This window comes from Cricetulus griseus, chromosome 6, assembly GCF_003668045.3.
Source record: "Cricetulus griseus strain 17A/GY chromosome 6, alternate assembly CriGri-PICRH-1.0, whole genome shotgun sequence".
Classification (NCBI taxonomy): Eukaryota; Metazoa; Chordata; class Mammalia; order Rodentia; family Cricetidae; genus Cricetulus; species Cricetulus griseus.
The window spans coordinates 51,939,499-51,965,648 of NC_048599.1; the positions used below are offsets into that span (position 1 = coordinate 51,939,499).

The 26,150-nt window shown below is 43.4% G+C and overlaps 1 protein-coding gene across 2 annotated transcripts in view; it reads right to left on the reverse strand.

Moving 5' to 3' along the window:
* Nucleotides 1-3,791: 3,791 nt before the first annotated feature.
* Slc27a2 (solute carrier family 27 member 2) overlaps nucleotides 3,792-26,150 on the reverse strand; it is a 38,806-nt gene continuing 16,447 nt past the window's right edge. For both annotated transcript variants that reach the window (XM_035445995.1, XM_027421929.2), the window contains 7 exons: nucleotides 24,565-24,689; nucleotides 16,650-16,844; nucleotides 13,556-13,646; nucleotides 12,307-12,505; nucleotides 10,403-10,500; nucleotides 5,149-5,279; nucleotides 3,792-3,968 (listed from right to left, as the gene is read on the reverse strand). In XM_035445995.1, coding sequence (XP_035301886.1) covers nucleotides 3,792-3,968; nucleotides 5,149-5,279; nucleotides 10,403-10,500; nucleotides 12,307-12,505; nucleotides 13,556-13,646; nucleotides 16,650-16,844; nucleotides 24,565-24,689 — 1,016 coding nt within the window. The remainder of the gene's footprint in view (nucleotides 3,969-5,148; nucleotides 5,280-10,402; nucleotides 10,501-12,306; nucleotides 12,506-13,555; nucleotides 13,647-16,649; nucleotides 16,845-24,564; nucleotides 24,690-26,150) is intronic.

Below are 26,150 nucleotides of genomic sequence, written 5' to 3' on the forward strand. Positions count from 1 at the left end.
GGCAGAACATGATACATATAAAATTAATCTAAAAAAAAAAAAAAAAAAAGGACAAGGTACATCCTGACGCTGGCCTTTCTCGGGTCTGCACTTTGAACCACTTATTTGTAAGAGTTGAGCCTCAGAATGAGAATTCAGCTCTGAGGATCTGAGTTACGTTAGGTGAGCACAAAGATGCATTGTCCAGGGGCCTCTTTCTCCATCTGAATTGTTCTCCACATTTGTATGACTACTGAAATTGAGATGCTGATTCCAACTGTGGTGTGTGGGGCCCAGGACTTGGGTGATTATGTGTTCAGGTATGAGATGTGGGTCATTTAATGAGCCCCTCTTCCTCGACAGAGCAGGCAACACTTAATTACTGCCTTACTGTGTACAGGAAGATGAGTCACTGGTGAGAGATATATACAGTCTTCTGTGTTCATGGAGCTTATAGCTTTATGGTGCATGAAATCTGAGCCAAAGGAAGCTAACAATGTGAGTGGAACACAGCACTAACCACACATGCACCACCATCTGATGTTTTATATGTCCAAAAGCCTGCAGCCAAGCCTGCTACCCTAGAACCCTGTTGGCTATCAGCCTCCCTTAGAACAGTGCAGGATGCTGGGAGTGACACTGCCTTTCTTGTTAGGTGTCTCATGATAGAGTCCATGCAGCCCACCAGCCATCATGATAATTATTGACAAAGAGTTGTAACATACGGTGAAGACTCTGACCTTTCTTCCAGGGTCTTTCCAGACATCTGTCCTTCAGGATCTGATCTGCTTTTCCAGAGTCTTAGGTCACAGTGGTGTTAAGAGCACCTCCTAGTTCATAAGTCCCCCACTAGGTGCTTTAATATAGACATGGGGCAAGAAACATGTTTATTAAATCATCTCCATTTCTATACTGATTCGCTTTGGCTTCTATTTCAGAATTGGCACTTCCTGGTTTCATCCCCACATTATCTGGGTTTATGTAGCAACCATCTATATACTGATTACAAACATCTACCTACTGAATGATGTTATAAATATTAGCTTAAGTTAAAAACACCCACTTGTGCTTTCAAATGAAGGTAGTGCCGCTATTTCTATGGACACATTTTTTTTCCAAAAAACCCTTCTTGTTAGTGTATGTAAATTACATATAACACTGGTTTCATTATGCCATTTTACACATATGTGTATGTTCATGGGTGCAGTGGTCATATCATGTCTGGAAGGCTGTTCTACCATATTCCATCCCTCACCGTGGCTTTTACATTCTTTCTGCTCTTTCTTCCACCGTGTTCCCTGAGTCCTGAAGAGGGTGAGGTAGACCCTATAGGTGTGGGAGGCACAGAGATTCTTGTGCTCACAGATAAGCACCAGGGAAACCAGAAATGTTAACCACGCAGGGCTGTCTCTTCAAAGGGAGAGATATTTAACCTGTTTTCTACCCAGAAGGCTGAGAGCAGAGGTGGTTAATAGCCTGGTGACCTTTGTGTTATCTGTATGACTGGGACCACATTAGATCCTTAAGATGTGAACTCATCTTTGTTTTTGGTTGTGAGCCTAGCCTTTAACGGCTGAGCCATCTCTCCAGCCCTAGAACCCATCTTTATGGAAGATGTCACACGTACTTTTACAAAGTGTTTTGATGTAGTCATGACTTAAGCTGTATCATGCACATGGGGTTGTGTTATATCAAGAAACTTTTGCCCCCAAATTGTGCTGTACTTAAATATACCTAAACTGAACTGCTCAGTGTCAGACTCTTGAAGTTTGAACTTAGTTTCCCAGCTATCAGACTGGGGTCCATGAGCTTCCCTTGTTCAGGTCAGCTGTTTCTGTGAGTTTCACCAGCCTGGCAAAGACCAGTCTTTAAAACTGGTTCTCTCTCATTAGTAATGGCTTATCCATGTAAACCCAGAGACTGAAGTTATTACCTGGTACCTCTGTCCACACAGTGGAGTAGTACTTGGCCTGAGTGGGGGATTCTGGGAGAAGTGGGAGGCTGAGGAGGCTCAGCTAACAAGGGTCTGAGGACATCAGCTCTTACTTTTTAACTGGGTAATCTAAATCTAAAGCATGGGTCAGGGCAGGTCCATGACCCTACATCTCCCAGTTGGAAACTCATCCCACTCTCCAGTCAGTCTCCTAAGCATTAGTCTGTCCAAAGATATGAAGTCATTGGCCCAGGAGAGTTTGGGGCTTTTTAAGGAGCTCTTTGTCCCTATGCTGAGCTGCCTTCCTCCTCAGTGCAACTCCTTTATTTGCCACAGGCCCCAGCTGTGACGGTCAGAGATGTAGGGTCCCAGGTACGTGTGAGCCTGGGACGGCCCTTGGACAGCCAGGCTTTTCTATCATTACGGTTTTTTTTTTTTTTTTTGAGATGCTTCAAAGTTTCAAAATATTGGGGGTGATCACAACAAAAGGATCTGGATTTCTAGCTGGGCATAGTGGTGCATGCTTGTGATCCCAGCAATCAGGGGACTAAGGCAGGTGGATGATAAAACCAAGGATGACTTGGGCTACACAGTGAGAACCTGCCTCAAAATCTGTCTGTATTTTGTTTTCTGAGTAACCTAGAGGAGTTTGTCAGAATCCTACCCACATTTCTGTATGACAAGCTGAGTAGCGGCTGTCCCCATGTTCGCTGCTTCCACGGGTGATATGCTTCCTTCCCTACAGCTTCTACATGAATCCTGAGGGCAAATGTCCTTGTAACCCTTGATGTAGCAGAAAAATACTTACTGAACATATTTTAAGTGTAGAACTTGGATACACCAGGCTTAGGCACCAGTGGTGGTTTGAGTGAGAATGACAAAAAGCTCACTCCTTTCCTAGTTAGTTCTCTGCCTCAGGCTTATAGATCAGATGTCAGCGCTCAGCTGCTGCTCCAGCACCATGCCTGCCTGGCCTGCTGACATGCTCCCACACGATGGTTATAGACCCTTTGGAACTGTGAGCCTCCAAATTAAATGCTTTCTTCTATGAGTTGTCTTGGCCAGCAGCAGAAAAGTAACCGGGACAGCCCATTTAAGCACCAAGCTGACATTTCTACCTTTGGTTACTGCCTATACAGTGGCTAGGATGATTATGGGAGGGGACTGGAGCTGGATTCCCATTGTGTGTGTGTGTGTGTGTGTGTGTGTGTGTGTGTGTGTGTGTGTGTGTGTGTGTGTTTTAAAAAGATTTGTTTATTTTGTATGCAATGTTCTGTCTGCATGTATGCCTGCAGGCCAGAAGAGGGCACCGCATCTCATTATAGATGGCTGTGAGCCACCATGTGGTTTCTTGGAATTGAAGCCAGGACCACTGGAAGAACAGCCAGTGCTCTTAACCTCCGAGACACCTCTCCAGCCCCTCATTGTGTTGTTTATTGCTGGTCTACCCTCCCTCCCCTTTGTCACTTTTTACTAAGATGAGCAGGACACCTGTGGCCAATGGCACTCTCTGTTTTGGAATAACAGATGTGGAATTTTCACTTAGAATAGAGAAAGAAACACAAGAGACAGCAATGTTTCATATGTTAGTGTTAATATAGTTTATTATGTATTTAAAAAAATAAGGCCCTTTCTCCAAAAAGCTTAGTTTGCAAGGACAAATGGCAGACTCACATTGGAAAATAATTGTTTCTAAATCTTTTTACTTGCAAAGTTCAGATGTAATTAAAAAAAACTGTCCCTCTTTTAGTGAATAATTTCCTAAAAAAAATTGCACCTTATAATCTTCAATCAAATTAAAGTTGGATTATATCAAATGGCTGTGCTAGGTCTATTGAGTTCCTTTCTGGAAATGTTATGAGCTAGTCACATGGGATATTCAGAGCTTTAGAGATTTATTGCTTATGGCGTTATAAATGTCCTCAGTCATGGGTACATATGTTTTTGCTGTTTCGTCCATGAAATACAAGGCATCTTTGATGACTGTGGGATTAAAGCCCTCTTCCATCAGGGTCACTTTGCGGTGTTTAAAAGTTCCAGTGATCTCAATGGTATCCTGAAAAAAAAAATTAGACACAATCTATGCGTCAGTTGTACTTCCAGTGGGATGAAGGGCTAGGGTGGAGTTGTTGGAAATTGGCAGTGTGCTGGCTGCCTTCCTTTGTCACGAGAGCTGATGAATATGTATTTCCACTGCTACTTGCAGAGGCTCTACATGGGGGGCCTATGTGAGGGGATTGAATATCAGATATCCTACACATCACCTATATACATTATGATTCATAACAGTAGCAAAATTACAGTTATGAAGTAACAATGAGGAGCTGTCTCAAAGGGTCACAAGAAGGTTAAGAACCACTGACTTAGAAGCCCCATGTGGAATGAAGAGCTGCCAACAGTGTGCAGACTCTGAGTAGAGGGGACACCGGTAAGGTGGGCTCTCCTGGCTGAGGGCAGAAGCAGGAGAAGGGTCATTTATACACAAGGGATTCTGTTTTCCCAGTCTGTCTGTCTGTCGGTTAGACTAAAGACTCCCTTTAATGTTATGAGACACATCTGAAGATATTTCATGTTTCTGTCTTTACCATCTATGTGCAAAGCAAATGCCAGCCCTTTATGAACATCAACAGAAGTAGCCTTACCCACTCAACACTACCCAGGACCCTAAGACTTTGTCAAGTCTTCAGTTACATAACCACAGGGCTCAAGGTACTTAATGGGAGGACTGGACAACTCCAGCGACAGTCTGACACTTCCAAGTTACTGACGATGCTCAGTTAAAATGTCCCCTATAGAAAGGGGGTAGGGCCTCAGCAGATTTTGTGTTCTTTAGAATTGGAAACAACAGGGCTGTGGATGTATCTCAGTGGCAGAGTGCTTGCCTGGTACGAGCAAGGTGCTGCATGCTAGCTGTAGCACGGGAAACAAGAAAAGGAAACCCGAAACAGGAGGGTTAGATAATTTCTATTCAAAAGTGTCTTTGACACTTCATCAAACACTGACTTTGTTAGTTGTCTGCTAAGGCTACAGGTAAACGAATTGGCCTGTCATTTTAGTGGGGAAGAGATTGGAATGGGATTTCTGGTATTTTCTTGTCCTTACTGAACTACAGAATTTCTTCCTGAACTCTGTCCTGTGAGTGTGCTAAAAATGTGTGAATGCAGTCACCATGGCAGGAGGCGGTGGTTCCCTAAGAAAGTGCCTGGGAGAGAACCGAACTTGGTCAGTCTTCTCACCTGTATTCGCAGGAACCGAGGCCTCGCGTAGTTCGGCAGGTACTCCGAGATGTGCTGAAAGAGCTTCTTTCCGTTGAACTCAGAGTTTTCTTTCATCTTGATTGAGGCCATCCCAATTCGACCCTCATGACCTGGAAAAAAGAGTGAGAAAACATTAGCTGGTAATTTCATTCACGAGGCTCTGCCAGGTCAAAGAACTATGGACCTCGACATCAATAAACATTACGTTTCTTTTGAATAGTTCTATTTTTTATTTCAAACATATATGCCCACATTATTCTATGATAAATGCAGGATTACTGGAAATGTTAACTAATAGCTAAGTAATAAAACTAATAATAGATGTATGTAGACTCTTTAATAGTTACCATGACCTATACTCGGTGTATTCTCATTTAACCACAGCAACAACCTTGTGAAGAGGGCAGATGTTACCCCACCATTTCAAGGAGGAAGAAGCTAAGATTTAAAGGCGTATAACAACTTGTCTAAGGTCATACAACAGGGACCAGGCAGCATTGGAGACTAATCCCGGCAGCTCTGCTTTGACTTTTGTGCTTGTGGCCATCACTGCTCTTCTTAGTGAGCTACACAGAGCTGAGGATGACAATGACCGAACTGGTAGCTAAAGAGCATTTTTTCTTTTTTCTTTTGGTTTGTCTGTTTCATTTTTTTTAAATGTTTTTCAAAACAGGGTTTCTCTGTGTAGCTTTGTAGACCTGGCTGGCCTCGAACTCACAGAGATCCGCTTGCCTCTGCCTCCGGTGTGCTGGGATTAAAGTCATTTGTCACCAACGCCTGCCCTGTTTCATTTTTTTTGCTTCAGCAAAAAGTCTTGCTCCACTGTCATGAATCACTGAGCTGGGTTTGCAATGTTGGGTCTGTTGTGCTGTGGGCACAAATACTGCCTTTGAGACTTATTTGTTCACTCAAAGTTCCCAACAGCTTTCCTTCCTTGTATTTCAGAGGTGTGGGGCAGGCAGCAGGATGAAGACAGGCCCTGGGGGTGAGCTGTTGTGCGTCCCTCCATTCATGTCCAGTTCTCTCAAGGGAGTACACTGCACAGAGAAAACTGATCTCCATGGCAGGGCTGTTAGTGGAGAGGTGATTGGAACAATTACTATTGTTTGCTTGTGAGGACAGTGGTAATTAGGTATTAATATATTTTCAACCTGATCCAGCACACCCAGGGGAATCTGGGTCCACTTCCCTGAACTACTTAGCTGTAATCAGAGAGGAAGGAGCCGTCCTTGGTCACCTGGGCCCCAGCGTTTGAAATCTCTCCCATGGTGATGGTGTGTTTACCCACTGCGCTAAAGAAGGCAAAAAAAAAAAAAAAGGGACATTTAAAACAGAGGTGCTTGCTCATTCAGTTCTCCTCTGACCTGAAGGAGGAGGGCAGGGTACCAGACTCCTTTTAAAAAGGGGTCCCTCATACCTGCCCCAGGAAATCAAACATCCACAGTAGAATTAGGGGAAGCTGGTGTCTCGGGTAGATTCTGCACTGCCTGGCTCTCTGACTCCTTGCTTTGGTAGCGACAATGCCTGACCCAGAGGAAGGTGGGCCTGTTAGGCCCCAGGCCACTGCATTGAATCCTAGATGTTGCCTTTGAATAATTCAGTTCTCAGAAGAAGGTTTAGGTTAGGGCCAAAGATCAGACCTGGTCCATTCGTGGGAGCTGTATTGTCTAAGGCAGCACCCACTGCCCACATACGGTTCCTAAATCTAAGAATCAATTATAATTACGTGACATGAAAAATTAATTTTTCAGTTGTACCACTAATATTTTAAGCACTGAGCAGCCATGCTGTGACTGTTGGCTACTCCACTGGATATTTTCATCAACACAGAAAGGTTTACTGAAAACCGGAAGTTCTAGAGAGTACCGGGACTGTTCTTGTGAGCTGCCTCCATTCTAAGCCCCAAACTAGATGTTCTTCCCTGGTGCAAAGGTGACAGCTGAGGCTCACAGTCATTTCCAATGCATGCATTCCTGACTTGAGAAGGGCCTGCTGCGTTTCCAGGTTTAGGTTAGCTGTCTCCTATGGCTAGGATGTCAGATGGCAAAGAGAGTGACACAGATTATGGGGCTGTGCGGGACTGTAGAGTTCATCTCTAATCTTTCACTGCTGTGAGAATTCAGAATTCTCAGATGGAAGATGGACCAGCATCTTTTTACACGTTTATGTGCCCAGCTGGTGGCCACCCAATTCTGGAAAGCAGCCCATTTGACCGCTGATCCCTTTGGCTATGGGGGTTCCAGGTTGATGTCCTCTTCCCGAGCATTTCAAACCGTTTCAGTGGGCTACTGAGCAACACTCAACAAAGCTGCTCCTCGTTCTGACTGTCCAGGGAGAACCTCTTCCTTCTGCTACGCAGTGACTGCCAATCCTAACTGACAGACTTGGCAGGTTCTACATCCCAATTCTCGAAGTTCTACTGCCTTAGCTCTGGGACTTGCAGATTTACAGATTTCCCAGGTGACTGGAGATTGGTCACATTTTGAGAAAGGCTTCAGAGCCTTTCATACTTCAGTGGATTTTTATTTTTTATTGTTGTTTGTTCCTTTTTTTTTAAAGATAGGATCTCACTATATAGTCCAGCTGGTCTGGGACTCACTACATAGCTCTGGCTGACCTTGACGTGACTAATGCTTCAGCCTATTTCGGGCTGAGACCACAGTTGTGCACCATCATGCCTGTATTTCTTTTAATTGTGTAAAATATGAAATTCATCATTTTCACCACTTTAGTGGTGCATTCACAATGTTGTCCAATCACCATACATTTTAGGATATTTTCACGGTGTCTGAATCAGATGTGAATTTTGTGTGTATGTGTTGTGGGGGGAGGAGCTGGGGATCAAACTCAGAGCCTGTGAGCACACACTGGGCAAGCACTCTGCCACCGAGCTGCACCCCTAGCCTAGTGTTTTTATTTATTTTTATTTTCTATTTTCTTTGGTTTTTCGAGACAGGGTTTCTCTGTGTAGCTTTGGAGCCTATCCTGGCACTCGCTCTGGAGACCAGGCTGGCCTCGAACTCACAGAGATCCACTTGCCTCTGCCTCCCGAGTGCTGGGACTAAAGGCATGTGCCACCAACGCCCGGCTTAACCTAGTGTTTTTAAGAGTCCCTAGAGAGATTTTAAAAAGTACTGCTTCCTGGGCCTGCCCTTTCAGCAGATCTGCGGAGACCTGACACATTTCAGTTTTAGCAAATTTTCTGGTCTTATGACTTTGCTTATCTGAGACTCTGCTATGATACTGGGATACTGGGCTTTCAGTCCACCTTCCAGATTTTCTCAGCTACTTAAGAAAAGCTACTTTAAGATTTAGCGCTTAGAAGCATACCCACCACTCTAAGAGGGGCCTATAACAGCCTCGGGCATCATGGTCTCTGACAGCCCTGACTTGGACACTTGGGTTACCTCAGCTGAGGGGTCTGCTGCATTTCCTTCCAGACCAATTGTCAAGACTCTGTGCCCTGAGACGTGGCTATGCTTTCTATCACAGCATTGTTGTCATAGGGAACGATCATAGGGAAACAGGCAAGAAAAATACCCACCCTTTGGCTGATGGGAATGTAAATCAGTCCAACTACTATGGACATCAGTATGGCGGCTTTCTGAGCAAAACTAAGAGCAGATCTAACTTGTGACCCAGCTAGTCCACTCCTGGGTGTTTAGCCAAAGGACCCCATCTCATCCCAGAGATTCTTGCACATCAGCGTGATTATAGCACAGTCACAACAGCTAAGGTATGAAAACAGCCCAAGTGAATAAGAAAATGTGATATATACGCACAATGGAATGTTTTTCAGCCCTACTGAAGACTGGGGTTAGGTCATCTGTAGGGAGATGGGCAAAACTGTAGATAATTATGCTAAGTGAATTAAATCAGTTTCAAAAGTGCAAATATCATGTATTTTTCCTTATTTGTTGTTCTTAGAATATATATATATATATATATATATATATATATATATATATATTCATGTGTGCATATATGACATGGAAACAGAAATCTGGGTGGCAGACAGATGAGAAAAGGGAGAAATGGGATATAGGGAGGATATGCTCTACATGTAATATATAATTGCATGGAAATAAAAAAGCTTTCACAAAAATAAATAATCAATGTAGCAAAGTAACCAACTTACAGTAGACTCAGGAACTCCCTGCCCTGCTAGAGTAAGCAGTAGAATGTTGAGTCACTCTTATACAAGCCAGCTACAAAGACTCTCAGACCAGACTATCTGCCTGGAAGAAGCAGAAGCCAGCTGGCCTACCTGGAAGAGGTTTAGACAAACCGAGGCACTTGCAAAGGACCCTCTCCAGCCTGTTGAGCTGCCTGCAGGCTGTGCAGTGTGCTCCAGGTTTCCAGCTTGGTATGCTGTCACCATGCTGGGCTGGGCTGTGGTGATGCAACTCTCTTTGAGTCATTTCTGCTCCTATAAGCAGCCTCTTCCCCATATTCCTATAATCAACCCCAATAAAACTCATTGGTTCACCAAATTGGATTTGGGTGGCATCTGAATTTTGGCACCTTATATTTGGGCATTGACTTGGAGAATTTAATCCTAATATCTACAATTAAAATGACTGATACTTCTGGCAACTTTAGTATACACTTGACAAATATATTTGTATTTATGAAACTAAAATAAATTAATCCTGACAATTTCAACTGTAAGGCAAGTGTTATTTCCAATTTGAGGGACTTGTGAAATCGCCAACTGGTCCTGGAGCCAGGCTTCTCCCCATCCTGCTGGCAGAGGCAGATCTGTGGACACCTCAGTGACTCCACTCTGTGATGTTTCTGAAATTCAGGGTCTGGTCTAGTCTTAGGAACCTGCTTTTGCACAAGAAGAGGCTGAACAAAATTTGCCTCTTCCCAGTTTTCTTTCTAGAAACTGTAATTGTTCCTACTCGCACCTACTTCAGAGGCAACACAGCACTTTGCAGCCCTCAAGCTCTCCCAGTATGCTAAATAGAGACCTGCAAAGTAGGAAACCTCCCTTGCCCAAGAACCCTAAATTAAGCAGCAGCTAAAACATAGAGGCATACCAACATCAGATGCACTGAATTACTTTGACAGTGGAGTATAGAACAGAGAGAAACGTCCTAACCTCTGATGGTTGACAGTGGCTTCACTCTCCAGGCAGTGGAAGAAAGCAAGACAAACTTTGGCCTGCTGTTATGATTCTGTTCAGTGCCTGAATGTGTCATATAGATTCATGGTGCCTTCTACATACCTGGCACGGGCACTCCATAGACGTTCACTTCCTCAACAAAATCAACCAGTCCTACTATGTCAGCGACTTCAGTGGTAGCTACGTTCTCTCCTTTCCACCTGGGAGAAAAGGAAGGATTAGCTGAGACCATGCTTGCTTTCTAGCTAGTGTTTCTTTTAGACCTTGGTGAAGTGTCTGGTATTCCCATACTGGTCCCCTAAAACCCCCAGCTCACTTGTAGCATTCTGTTGGTGTCAAAAGGGTATAGCCCTAGATAATAGAATGTGGAATTTCATTCTTGTCACACAAAACATAGCAGATATCATTGTGTGCAAATGTGAAATCTAGAGTTGGCTAAGAAATTTACTGGATGTTAGAAATAAATCTCAACTTCTTTTAGCTTTGTGTAGGTCTCACACTTTTTTCCCTTTAACATCTTATTTAGTTCAGTTAATGAATTTCTATTTAGCAAAATTTCATAGTTGTATTTCCAGTTCTCACAATAGCAAAGCTTTTAGTTAAAAAGAAAAAGAAGTCACACTTTTATTACATAAAGATTGTAATGTTAAGGCCTAGCCAGGTGCTATTTTTAATTTAATTAATTAGTAGGGGTTTTATAAAAATGTCCTTTAGGTCTCTCAAAAGTATCTCTGTGTGTGTGTGTGTGTGTGTGTGTGCCTTCATGTACGCATGCATGTGTGTGTATGTTTTGTGTAAATGTGCATAAGCATGTGTGTATGTGTGTGGAGAGGCCAGAGGAGAACCTTGAGTGTTTGTCTTCAGGCACTGTCCATTCTTTTAAATTAAAAGACAATATCTTACACTAGCATGGAGCTCAACAAGTTTGCTAGGGTGGCTGACTGGCCAGCAGGCTCAGGGATCTGCCTGTTTCTGCCTCCCTAGGGTTAGATTACAAATATGCAGCATCAAGTCCAGCTTTGTAAATGTGGGTTCTGAGGACTGAACTCTGGTCCTGGTGCTTGCCAGGCAAGTACTGCATTAGCCATCTCCCCAGCTTCCTGAAGTAACTTCTTAGTGAGGGTGGCATAAAATTCCAGGGCCAGAGAATATTCGGGATGGAGTAAGTGCTGAAGATCGTACAAACTCTCAAGAGATGGGTGAAAGGCTGATTAACTTATGGCACTTCCCAAACAAAATCTGTTGCTCTTGTAAGCAAAAAAAAAAAAAAAAAAAAAAAAAAAAGAATTAAAAGGTCATACCAGTGGCCACAACTGTGTTGGGTCTGGCTCTCACCCTGCCTTGACCTTTTCACTGCAGTCAGCCAAGGTTCGTGATTTCTGGAGTCACTCACACAAAGTGATTTGCATCAGACACTGAATTCAGTGCTGTCTGGGGAGTTCCCATCTCAGGGAATTCACACAGGTGGGCTGCTTCTGCCATGAGCTGGAGGACTGAGCCATTGTTGGAGATTCATGTCACCATTTACCAAATGACTTCCACATGTTCTTGTGCTAGCCTGGGGATTTTGTGAGAAGCCATTTGGTAGAGATGGAGGACAGAAGGAAGGGAGGGGGAAAAAGGCTCTGAATCTCACACCTCTTCAACCAGATCAACTTCACATTAATTTGCACTTGTTTTTAATCTAAAAGCAAAAAGCTGTCTGATTGGAAATATGTGAAAATCCCTGCTATCCTAAGAGCATTCACTAAATATGTAGGACATGCAGAACAGCTGGATGGACTTTGGGCTCTGTAAACAAGGAAGAGGCGTCCTGCCTTTACGTTTATTTGTAGAGAGAAGCTTCATAGTTCACTCCTTATTCTCCCGGAGAATAAGGAGACAAATGGCATGCAAGAGACAGGAGGAACTGAAGCATCTCAGGAAAGTGGCATCTGATTCCAACTCAGGAAGAGGCCAAAGTGTGCATGTATTTGTTTTGGGCTTAATAATCCAGAGAAACCAACCGGAATGTATCTCCAACTCTGTCATGAAAATAGACGAAATTTTCCCGGTCGATCATTAGGAGGTCTCCACTGTTGAAATAGAGGTCTCCTTTCTTAAAGACATCCCGGAGTTTTTTCTTCTCTGTCTGAGATTTCCCTCCAGCATAGCCATTGAACGGTGTAAGCTGTGTGATTTTGCAAATCAAGAGCCCGACCTCACCTGACACAGAAGAGAGTAAATTGTTATTTATTTTTGTGACGAGATGAGCACATTTTTATCATGAGCCTTATAACTGATGGCAGACAACCTGCGGACAAGAAGCCTGCTGTGGGAAGCATCACTTTTTATATCCATAGTCATATATACCACGCTGTGGTTTAAATGTGGCATGCTCCCCATAGGCCTGTGTGTTGAACTTGATCCTCTGCTGGTGATGCTTATTTGGAAGGCTGTGGACCCTGTATGACGTAGTGGCTCACTGTAGGATACCATTTCCTGTCTGTTCTCTGCTTTCTTACTGCAGATGCAATGTGACTGCCTTATAGTCGTGCCATTACACCTTCAGCAGCGTGAAGGGCTATGTCTTTTCAACTATGAGCCAGGACAAGTGCTTCCTCGCCTATGATGCTTCCTGTTGTTGTTTGACCACAGCAGCAAGAAAAGGAACAGACACAGACCATATCTGAGTGCATACATGTCACGGACACGTATTTCTAAACTTTATAGTCTGCATGGCCACCCAGCTGTAATTAATTATCTTATTGCTAATCTTTTACATAATAATGATTCCTATACATAACTAGACAAATGCATAGTGAGTAAAAGCATAAACAAAAGGTCTGCCTAAAGCTTTCCAGCCATAGCTGTCTAGATTACCTTACATGCAAGGTGTTGGACTGGCTTAAAATAATTATGTGTTATGGTAAGCCAATGCCTTCTGTAATTTATATATATTTTTAGAATATGTCAATAAAAAATCTTCCCCCCAGCTGGGCGGTGGTGGCACACGCCTTTAATCCCACCACTCGGGAGGCAGAGGCAGGCGGATCTCTGTGAGTTCGAGACCAGCCTGGTCTACAAGAGCTAGTTCCAGGACAGCCTCCAATGCCACAAAGAAACCCTGTCTGAAAAAACCAAAAAAAAAAAAAAAAAATCTTCCCCCCACTAATTTTAATAAAATTTACAGCTGGTAATACTATGTTAGTTCTTAAATGTTGCTTAGTCAGGATAATTTTGTGTACAGTTAATTGCTCAAAAAGTCCATAGTACCTTTAGGGACTTTGATGCAATATCCATTTGCGTCACGGACGGGTTCGTCTTTCTCCACATCATATTTAATCAGCTCATATGTTACAACTTTCTGCCAAAATTAAAAAATATCATTTGAGTATGTCAACTGAGCTTTGCAGTCTTCCTATGATTACTTTATTACATGTACCACACATATCTTCAGTGCAAAGCATGGGTGGAATTTTGCATCTGTAATTACCACCCAGATCCAGATAGAAAACATTTTCATTTTACTTTCATTTCGTTTACAGTTGCTCTCTGCCCCTTCTATGTAGTCAACCACCATTCTGACTTTTATCACTACCTATTAATTTCAAATCTGATAAGTAAGTGAGAGCTTGCTGTCTTATTTTAGTGACTATGTCTGTGAACGTTAGCCCACATTGCTGCTCTTCTCAGTGGTATTGCTGTCGATGGTACCAGAGACAGAGCTCAGAACTTGCACAAGCTATACAAGGGACCCACCTCTGAGCTTCATCTCCAACCTTATTGGAGATGAAGAGCCCTTTTTTATTTACCACCTTATTCTGTTAATGTATATTTTTAATGGGTACTTGGATTATTTCTAATTTTTGTCTATTATTAGGAAAAGTATCATACATATCTTTTGGTGGACAGATTACAAATGGATTTAAAGTCATATGTGATAGTGTATTAATATGTTACCATCAGATGGCTGGTACCCTCATCCTCAGGACTTGTTACTCATCATATTTAAGAATCAAAGCAAAAATTATTTCAGGCATGATTATAAAGTTATTAAAGGCTATAATAGCTAGGCGTGGTGGTACATACCTGTAACCCCAGCTACATTGTGTGTGTGTGTGTGTGTGTGTGTGTGTGTGTGTGTGTAGGGGTGCTGAAGCAGGAAGATCACAAGTTGGAGCTAGTATGGCAAACCTTAGTAAGAGTTTATCCTATTATAAAAGTTTTTAAAAGGGCTGGGCTGTAGCTTAGTGGTAAATGCTTGTTTAGCATGTGAAAGGCTTTGGGTTCAATCCCTGTCCTACAAAACTAAAACCAAACTTAAAGCACAGATACCCCAACTCTATCTTAATACACAGGTTGATGGTGCAAGAATTATACCATCATAATGATAAGCATATTATTTTCCCCACTCAAGAAAATCAGCAAGTACAAGTGTCCAGATATAACTGCTAGCCATGTTTACAATGCCAGCTTCAAATTCAACTTCATTAAAATCAAGTGGTGCTGGGTGGTGGTGGTTCACGCCTTTAGTCCTGTGCTTGGGAGGCAGAAGCTGGCTGATCTCTGAGTTCGAGGGCCAGCCTGGTCTACATAATGAGTTAAAGAACAGCCAGAGCTACAAAGATACCTTGTCTCAAACAAAACAAAACAAAACCCCAAGTGGTATTTTTGGACAATGTACATTGATTTAATTTATAAGAAATTTATAATAATGTCAATATTTTTGTGGTTGTAGTTAATGCTTCTTTCCACATTAACTGCTGGGACACCTTAATACTTTAAAAACTTTTTTTTTTCTGAGGTGTGTGTGTGTGTGTGTGTGTGTGTGTGTGTGTGTAGCTTTGGAGCACTGAGATTAAAGGCGTGCACCACCACCACCACCACCACCACCACCACCTGGCTTTCTTTTTCTTTTTAAAGAAATTTGTTTAGTGTAGAAAACCTGATAATAAAAACATGACAACCAAAGGATGAGAAAGTAAAGAGCTAGTTGTGTATATGTGCATGTGTAAGTGAAAGCTTGGTAGAAAACAAATTTCCATTAAAATCCTCTTTCTGAGGTCAATAGTAGCAACACTGCCGGCTGGCTTGTGTTTAGCCTTGATCTCCATGGCTGGGCTAGTTCACGATGGCTTGACACTAACATCCCGGCCTATAGCAGTGTGGTTTGGTAGGATTGTTCATGGTGGTGCAAACACTTGCTCTGCTCAGAATGGTGTTACTTGCAAGGAAGCTGTTGCTATGAGTGATGAACTGAATCCAAAAGTTTGCTTTATTGACATTTAAATATTTACACATAGCTAGAAGTTACCACACTGGACAGCACGGGTCTAGAGGTCAGGGAGTGAGCTGCACAGCGTGGGCTTGGTGCCATGGTTGGAGAGGGCCCTTGGACTTGGGAATGCCTGTGCTCACACCAGAGTATAAGAAATGGAAGGCTTAATGCCCAAGATTATTACACAACAGGAACTTTGCATAAATAACTCAGCAAGTCTCTCCCCTTATGAACACTGAGTTTGGGATAGAAGGTGGACTCAGTCTTTTCATCACTGTTTTAAGATGTTGAAACTGAGGCCTAAGGGATGTAAGTAGCTTCCTGGGGCCACTCAGCTAGGATATGGTGGCACTGGGGTCTGCCCTTCAGAGACAGAGCACTTCATATATATGGACTATTCCATTGGTCAATCCCCGGGAACAAAGGCTGTCTCAGAGCTCTGCTATTTCCCTGTTAGAGGTGTGATGACAGCACTGCTCAGGCCAATGGAGTGTCAGTATCCACTGGTTATCCTTAGGATGACTAGCTGACCACCAAGCAAACAGACCTTCAGGGTCCCCGGGCATTTAATAAAACAACCGAGAGAGGGAAGAGAAATAAGACACATCTTTCTGGTGGACCTATGAGGAGAACACACATGTCTACCAGAACATCCCAGTTCTCTTGAAGGTCTGGGATGCTGCTCTTAACTTGGAAGTTTTTAAAAGCACCAAGGGCCTTATCTCAGAACAATTGGATCCAGAGCCAGGAAGTTGGGAACCTATACCCAGATATATAAAAAACTCCCTTTGTGATTTTTATGCACACCTCAATTAAAGGGAAAACTTTGTTTCACAGTGTACAATAAATTTACGGAAAGGTAACCTTCAGGGTTTTCTCCCCCATGGACAAGTATGAATGAAGGGAGGGTGACTTCATACAGGCTTCAAACGTTAAAAGTAATGAGTTGCTGTGAGTATGAGATGACCTCAAAAAGGCCATCATCATAGAGAATGGGCAGGTATCTCTTGGTGAGACTGATAGGGCATGGTTCAAGGACTCCATTCTGAAAGCCAGCTACACTTGAGTTCATTTTTCAGTGTACTTAACTCTTTGTAGGTAGTTGGCTCTTCCAACAGCACCAATTTTTCTTGGATAATTCAGGAATCCAATATTGCCTTCAGTGGAAGCGTAGAACTCATAAATGTGGATGTCCCCAAATCGCTTGATGAACTCTCTCCACACATCTCCCCGTAAGCCATTTCCCAGGGCTATTTTCACTTTGTGGTCACGGTCATTTGGTTTCTGTGGTAACGGGACAGGAAGCAGACAGAACGTTAACATTTCTGAGAGCTGGGGTTTATGTATTCATTGTATTCAGATTCTATGCATTTAATTTATGCTGGTAGTTGCCCTGATTTTATTTCATATTTGTGTTGTTACAAATTCATCTTAGTCTATCACTCACAGACATAACTCCCTCTTTCTGCAACATGAGTGGCATAGTCTCACAGGTGGGTGCTGATTTAATATTTAAAAAAGGTTAGTTTTTCATTTTGATTTGAGGCAAGATGAAACAACCAGATGAACCAGGTAATGCCAACATTTAATTTGTATCCAGTACAAAATGTCAATAGTTTTCTTATGGCTCTGGTGAGTGCCAGTGAATTTCCAGAAGGAATGTGCTCATGGAAAACTCTCAGAAAAGAACATATTTGGGTACCAGTAGGATTCTGGGTGTTTCTGTTGGTAAAGCAACAGCTTTCATGTGGCAGTGAAGAAAACTGGGAACCCAGCTGACATGGGGCAGGGTGGAGGGTATTTCCCATAAACCAATGAAGAACAACAACATTAGTCCAGATCTTTCTTTACTTCCTAGGCTGAGAAAGGACTTTGGAATATAGCCTGGGGATAAGGGTTGAGAGGGAAGAGAGGAAGAGAAAGGAGGGAGGAGACTGCTGGTTTCCTATAAGGGGAAAGGCTGGAGCAACTAGAAGGCAAATCAAAACAAACTTTGAATTGGTTCCACGGAGAAGGAGCTAGAAGCTCAGGAAACTGCCAGTATGGATGGATTTGATTTTTACGTAGCTTGATTGGTCAAAGGACTTAGGTGGTGAAGGTCACCATGGCTTTTCTAGCTGGAGAGGTAGACAGAAATTGTCACTGAAGAAAGATGGTCCCTTGAGCAATCTTTCTGAGGAGAATGTACGGAGAGGGGCCAGAGTCCTCAAGTCAAAGTTAGCTGAGGGTTTTTGAACCTGTGTAAGTCCCTGGCAATCTGACTGCTGAGGGATATAATATCTTCATCATCTCACAGGTCACTGTGTTTTCTTTCACAATTACCTAGGACCTGTCAGGCAGTAGAGAGTGAGTCTGTTTGTCAGGGCCAGTTCTGGTGTTATCATTAATTATAGGGTTCTCCTGCCCCCAAAATATTCTCCTCAGAAAGGACGGGCAGATTTCCAGAGTTCCTTTCCTGCTCCTTTCATGGGAATCTCTGAGACTTGAGCATTCCAATATTTGAAAAAATACTTATTTTCACTTAAGGGCCACCTGATCTTGGTGCTCACCAATCCCCAGGCCGGTGAGACATTTCACAGAGGCCTTTCCACGTGTGAATTCAAGGCCTTCTGCTGGTTACATGTGCTGCCCACACCCTGTTCTCCACCCATGTACTTTGTTCACTTCCTGGTCTAATAGCCTTGTCTGTGTCTCTCTTTTGTCAAATGCATCCTCCTTGGAGACCAAACCTGTCTCTGAATCCTCCACAGGGCTTAGGCCTGTGTTTTACATACATAATCTGTGGTTAAACAAGTAACCTCCACCGGGGAATGCTCAGCAGCCCATGGCTGGGGCTTCCACACAAGGCAGAGGACTTAAGGGTGCAGGTGCTAGGTGAGTGGGCACCTGGCCAGCCTCACAGGTGCAGCAGGACACCTGTGGGTGGCGGGTAGCTGGGTTTATAATCATAATACCGTGGGTTCAGTTTTCACAGGGTCTTGTTACACTGGCAGAAGGGATTGAGGTTTGAAGGGTAGAAATGTTTCTGAACACAAATGAGGTCTGGAAACTTGTAAGAAGCCAATTTTTACTTCTTTTTGCTTGTTAGCTGAGAGTGAAGTGTGACTCACACTCTTCCTTCCCCTGGGGACAAGGTACTTCTTCACCACCAAAGCCATTTTCCTAAAGAATTGTCTTGTGGGTCATTTTCTCCATCATTTCCCTATTTTGCCTTCTACATCAGAGCTGAACTGAGACATGCAAACACACCTGGGTTTCAGTGACTAAAGAAAGGTAAGAGGTCAGAGTGTACTGGGAGGAATGCAGAGAACCAGAAAATTAAAGCAAGCAGAATATTTTCACTGAGGGCTTGACTATGTATCCGCATTTGGTCTGGTCATCTTACTGCAGTTTCTAAAGCCAGTCAGACAAGACAGGCCAGGAAGTATTTATCTCATATTTCAATTGAGGGAAATTGAGGAGCCTTGGGAAGCATGTAGTAAAAAGCACAGAGTTACAAAGACAGCAAAAGAGTTGTTTCAAGAATCAAATACACATCTATCTGTCTTCAGACAGCACTTTTAAGAGGCAGGAGTATCAGAGGTTCAATGTCATCCTCAGGCTGTTTACAGAGTGTGAGGCCAGAGGCCAGCTTAGGATACACGAGGTCCTGTCTTTAAAAAAAAAAAAGGAAGGAAGAGAAGAATAAAGTGAAAGAAAGAGAGAAAAAGAGTATGCAGCATAAAAATCAATTCGTACTGAAAGGGCTTTTGAATGAAGCATACTGTGCTCATTCCGTTTCTCTGTCCCAACCTTTTGCCCTTAGCTAGCTGCTTTGAGACAGATACTTCTAACTCCTAGTGTTTTTTCTATTCTCCACCTTTCTAACTTTAATGCTTACATTTCTAACTCCTGATTCATCAAATTTTACTCCCAAGTAGCTTGGGTTACAGGCCTGTGCAACACGGCCCAGTTTGAAAATATTGCTATTGTAAAATTGATTGATAATACAGCTTGGTATAGAATTCTAGATGGACAATAACTTTTGTTTACAATTCTGAAGTCATCACAGCATTGTCTTCTTGCTTGCAGGGGTGCTGCTGTCAGAATGCAACTGCTCTTAGAGAATGAATCTCTCTCCACTTAAATTTTATCATGTTACTTGCCTCTTAGGTTTTACCTTTCTTGAGTCCCCTCCATCTTTCAGATTTCTGTACTATGTAGTTCAAGGTTGCAATATCTCTTAGCTTTAAAAAATATTTATTTATTTGATATGTGTGAGTGTTTTGCCTGCATATATGTATGAGCACCAAGTGCATACCTGGTGATGGATGAGGCCAGAAGAAGATGTCAGAACCCATGGAACTGGAGTTATGGATGGTTGTGATCCACTACGTGGATGCTGGGAACCAAACTCTGGTCCAAATGGTCTTAACTACATAATTCTCTGTCCAGCCCTCTCTTGGTTTTTTAGATAATGCAACTGTGTTTTTTCCCCCTTGGTTTTCTTGTCTTTGTGTCAGATCCAAAAGGTGAAAGGTCATTATCTTCAAAAACTCCTGAGTCCATGTTCTTAACATCCACTGTGTTGTACATAGGGAGGCTGTGGTGATATCTTGCTTGTACAAATAAAGCTTGTCTGAAGACCAGAGGATAGAGCTTGCTACTAGCTAACCATAGAAGGTCTGGAGGCCTGTACAGACAGACAGGAAGGGAGATGGCTGATCAGAAAGAGGATATAAGTGGGAAGAAACAGGAACTTGCTCTCTTTTCCCATAGGAAGCTAACGAGGTAGAGGTAGGTGGCTTTGGCTTGCTCCTTCTTCTCTCTGATTTCTCAGCCTTTTCTTTTATATCTGACTCTGCGTTTTTATTATTTAGACCCATTAAAAACTCCCTTCATGCAAGAGGCCTTTCTCCTTCCTGTGACCCCTCCTTAGTGCAGCCCCAAACCCTATCTAAAAGTGCAATCTTCCACCTCATCCTTCCATGTGAGGCTCTCTAGTCACAATCTGTCATGTTCATATTTAAGATAAAGCACAATGAAGCCTCTCCCTGCCTCATGGGCGACAGGCTCAGCTCACCTGCAGAGCCGTTTGCATTTCTAACAGTCAGCTTCACCACTCTGTTCCAGATAACCAGAAGCTGCCTTTCTCCGCATGGTGGGAGAACTTTGTGCACCTGTCATAGCTCATTGCCTCTGGCAAACCTTCCTGATTCTCCTCTCTTCCTTCTTTCTTCGGCTTTGCCTCTGTTTTCTTTGCACCTAGTGCTGGCACACACCAGTCTGGCCTGTTTCTGCCAGAATTCAGGTGATTCAGAAAGGAAATCTCAGGCTGGAAGAGACCCGAGAGCTCATCACATGCCAAGAGCAAGGGAAGAAATCTCTAGGGAGGTAAGGCGAGTCTCTCCACCAGTGTTCTGCTCATCTCAACTCCCCTTCCAAACACCTCGACTTTTACTTGTGGCTCCTGGAACTCTTCCCTTTGCTGTCCTTGGCCACACCCCAGCAGATACACAAAATCTTATCTAGAACCCTCTGCCATCACTTAGTTCCTGACTAGAGGACCAAAATACTCAGCTTTAGCAACATCTTGCATTAATATATACTTTTTTTTTTTTTTTCCTAAAGGAGGGAGTTGGAGGGATGGCTCTGCCTTAGGGAGCACTAACTGTTATTGTAGAGGACCTAGGTTTGGTTCCCAGCACTTGCATGATGGCTCACAGCCATCTGTAACTCCAGCTCTAGGGGATCCACCTTCCCATTCTGACCTCTGCTGTCATCAGGCATACATGTGACGCACAGACATACATACAGGCAAAACACCCATACACATTAAATAAATACCTATAAACAGGGAAATTTTTAAAAATAGTTTTCCCTTAAAGGATACCATTTTTAGGCAACTTCGTAAACAACACAGGAGTGGGACCAACTTTCCCACTGAAGACATGATGCAGAGTGACCTTTTCATTATAAATGAGTGCTCTGCAGGGCAAGACCCAGATGTTACTAGGAAAATGGGCAGAATAGATAGAGAAGGTCCAGCTACACAACCTTAAAACCACTTCAGTCAATAATAGCCTTGCTATCCTGTGCCTCCTTAAAAGCCAGATGAGAGGGACAGATTAATGTGCTAAGAGAAGAAGTTCTCGTTTCTTCTGTGTACGAGGGGTAGACTCACTGTCATATGCATACTAGCAGGCTCAGAGAACAATGATAATGATGGTCATAGTTGTCACCTGTTACACATTTACTAGAGACAGATGCTTCACTCCGTGCTTTCTGTTCACAATCTCATTTTGTAGTCAGACTCTACACAAGGAAAAGTAGTATTGTGTCAGCGTTGGCCACTGGGGAGCTGGTGTTTTGAAGGGTTGACTATAACGCTCAAATGGTCGAGGCAGGGTACGGGCCTGAAGACTCCAGGGTCCTTGCTCTGATGTAGTATTTCCCTGGGAGCCCAATCTGAGCCAGTGACCTGAAGAATTGTTCCTGGGGTCCCACTCTTCCATGTCCTCTGCTCTCCCAGAAAAGCAACTGAACATGGTCAAGAAGACAGAAGGCAGCCATAGCAGCCTCAACTTTGCTGTGCTGGCCCTAGGGTCTCCCGATGAGCCATGCTGAAGAGAGCCATTTGGTTTACCTGGTCAGTTCTCTGGCTGCTGGTGTTGTCAGGCTCTCTAAGGACAGCTTATTATTCTCAGTGGCTCTGAGGGTAAGGCAGTCCTGGCCACATTGATCCAGAGTTCTTTTCTGAGAAGTTCTTTCAATTCTATCTTTTATTTTAATTATTTTTGGTACATGTGGTGTTTTCACATGTAAACAGGTACCAAGATGACCTTTTCCAACCTCCCCGCCAAGTGCAGAACTTGGGCCATCTAGAATGACCCATGATTTGTGAAATTTCTTCACCGAGGGATTTTTTGAGATAACTTGGTTCATTCCTTAGACTTTCTTACAAGGAGACAGGCAGCACTCGGGGGCAACCCACAGCATCTAGACCCAGTCCTAGACACAGATTATACCTCAGGGCATACGGTATATTTTGAAAGTGTAAGATCCATCATTGTTTCCCAGCATTTGAGATAACATTAAGAGAAAAGAGGGACAATCCGAGCATGTGTCTGTTTACAGCTGACGAGCATAAACATGACACACAAGTGTGTTTATTTTCTCCAGTTAAAGGAGACCTTTAAAACAAACAGAAGAACACAATCTCCCAGGAGACTTCTAATTGATAAGGCAGATAGATGCCTTTACAGCAGAGAAGGAATGCCAAGCAGAAAGGCCCCAGGCATGTTTCTAGGTTATAAGAGATGGATATGTCATCATGAGAACCAGGTGAGTTACTAATGTAGGAAACGCTGTGAGGGAAAAGGTTCTGCTTTAGCCCATAGATAGTTATGACCTTTATGCATCTGCTGAATGTTCAAAAAAAAAAATTACAACAAGTATGCCAAGCCTGAACATTTTGGAAGAAAAACATTTACTTCCCTCAATTCAAGTAAACATTTTTTCCCTCCCCAGAGCAAGAACTTAGAGGTTCAGTCAGCAAAATTTGTTGGCGCCTGGGATGCTGGTTTCTCACCCCCACGCTGAGGAGCAGTGAATAAAGCCTTTGCATGGAATTTCACTGTGGGGAAGGAAGACAGACAACAATCTGATTGGTGAGAAGGTGTGATAAGTGCCATGAGATCAGGAGGGGCAAGATGGATTATTGGTAGGAGGGGCTCCCAGTGAGCTGGCACCTGGGCTCAGATGGCTGAGTGGCATGAGGAGAGGAAGTCTGGTGGGGGAGGGGAGGCTCTTTTTCTTCTTTCCTTGCCACATAGCACCTGGTATGTAAGTTGAATGTAACAGACGCTTACCAATAGTGATTAATCAACTCGGCGGTCTTTTGAGTTTGCTTGTTTGTTGATTGAATAGCTTAAAGGAATTAAAATCTGGTGGATTGTACTGTACCATCTAGTCAGACTTGCCTGCTTGGGGACATTTGTCAATATCTACAGACATTGTAATTGTCATGGACTGGCAGAATGGGAAGCCACTAAACATCTTAAGAATGAAGGTCAGAGAAGCCACTAAATGTCTTGATGGCATAGAATAAGTCCACACAGCCAAAAATTAGCAGGCTCCAAACAACAGCAGTGGTACTGTTAAGAAACTCTGATCAGGTCCCAAGGCAGCTACCAGCGACTGCACAGCGGGAGTTCTCGTGAGCAACCCTGTCAAGGTCTCTGGATAGCTCCAGGCAGGGTAGACCTAAGACCCTTGGAGATACCTTGAAACAGATTTGATTTACTTGTTTCAAGGCTGGGAGTAGATTTATCCATTAAACAGCATCAAGTAAAAGTTTTCTAAACAGCTTTGGTGGAAGAGAGGGTAAGGGAGGTTGAGGAGACAAAACTATTAAAAAGTTACAGAGCCCAGGGAAGACAGGAAGCAAGAAACACAAGTGCACCGGGCGTTGGTGGTGCATGCCTTTAATCCCAGCACTTGGGAGGCAGAGGCAGGTGGATTACTGTGAGTTCGAGGCCAGAGGTCTCCAGAGCGAGTACCAGGATAGGCTCCAAAGCTACACAGAGAAACCCTGTCTCAAAAAACCAAAGAGAGAGAGAGAGAGAGAGAGAGAGAGAGAGAGAGAGAGAGAGAGAGAGAGATAGAGAGAGAGAGAGCCAGAAACACAGCTAGGAGAAGGAATGAGTGACTTTTGCTGGAGTGGCTCAAATAGGTTAACATATGACCTTTTCACAAGCAGGAAAGAAAGAGGAGGGCCTGGGAAGGGGAAGGTGTGAAAACATGTAACAAGACAGAGAATAAAAACTGCAATAAAATTAGCAGTCACTGTTCGCCATCAAAGTCTTTCTAAATGTTAAGTGTGCCTCAGTGTGTCGTCATAACAGACAGCTGTCATCTAAACTGAGAACTGAGATAGCTGTGTCAGCAGAAGCCCGGCACAATCCCAGGACGCTCAAACATCTCATCGACTTTTGAACAGATATTAAAACACAGGGAGTGTTACCTGGGGCGTGTTGCACAGGTACCGAAGCAGCTCACCGATGTACTGGATGGCAGTGGCATTGTATTTCCTGCAGTCGTCCCAAAACTGGCTGGCTGAAAACTTGCTCCGAAGAGCAAGAGTAGCCCCTATTAAAAAAAAAAAAAAAGCACATCAGGGAAGGATTGGAGAAATTTAAAAATGAATGGAATCCAACAGGTGTGGAGTGCCTCTTACATTTAATGCAAAGCATAATGGAGACTTGTTTTCACCCTTGTGACCCTCCCATCTGTGGAAGAGGGGAGGAAGCATGGGAAATCATTCTAATACAATCCAGGTGCCCAAATGAGGGTTATTCGATGGAGGAGAGGAAGAAGGATCTGAGGAAGGGAGGGATAAGCAGAGAGAGAGAGAGAGAGAGAGAGAGAGAGAGAGAGAGAGAGAGAGAGGCCACCACAGTCCATGACCATATTACCTTGTGTGGCAATGCATGTGACTAGGCTAAGGGTCCGAAGGTGAGAAAGTTTTCCCAGACTATCTCCTTACCCAATTGTAAAGTTATCTAAAGAGGAGAGAAAATAAAGGTGGCTCGGGGGTGGGGGGAGTTGGAGGGTATGACTTGAAGATGAAAGACCATGAGTCAAGGCATTCAGGCAGCCTCTAACAGTGGAGAAGACCAGGACCCATATCTTTAGCATGCGGAAGGAGAGCAGCCCAGCCAGAGACTGCTGTTTTTAGGGCTTCTGACTCGTAGAACAGTGAGAAAACAAACCCGTGTTGCTGGAAGCCACTGAGAGTCTGGTAATACATTGCAGTAGCCACAGGAATCCCATACCTATTTTCCATGTTGTTCCCTTACTTTTACTCCTAAATATTCCAATGACTAGTACCAAGAAGAGACTCTTAAAAAATATTTTTCTCTCCTTTTGCCTGTGATTGTGGTGCTGAAGGTACTTATCGGTCTGCTTCGGAGACCTCTGAAACACTCTGCTCTTGAAGATGCAGTAATATACCCATGCCCAGCCATGCTTTGCTCCTGAAGGACAGGGCTGATGCCAGGCAAAGTAGTTCAGAGCTGATGAGTCAGTTGATGAGGGAAAGAAATAGATGCTTGGACCATGAGTTTTAGTTCAAGCTGCTATAAAAAGTGATCATGGCTGGGCTAGCTTACACTAAAAACAACAACTTCTCCAAGTTTTGGAGGCCATGAGGTTCAAAAGCAAGGCATCAGCAAATCCAGTGTCTGGCAAGGGCATTCTTTTTGTCTGGGAATGGCCATCATCTCTCCATGCCTGCTTAAAAGGGGAGGGCAGAGTCAGTGAGGAGATTCTCTACTCTGTCTGCTTACCAGGGCACCAATCCAATGTTCAAAAGCTCCACAGACACGGCCTAACACTTCCAAAGGCCTTGCCTTTAACACTATCCCACCAGGGCTCAGAATCACAAACATGTACATATTATATACACATGTATGTATATGTATATATGTTATTATATGTGCCATATAGTTTATTTCAAATAAATAGAGGTTTATATAAAAATAAAACGTCACATGGGAGAAAAGTCATTTATTTCAGTGAAAGAATAGAGACTAGTTTTCTCAAAGAGGG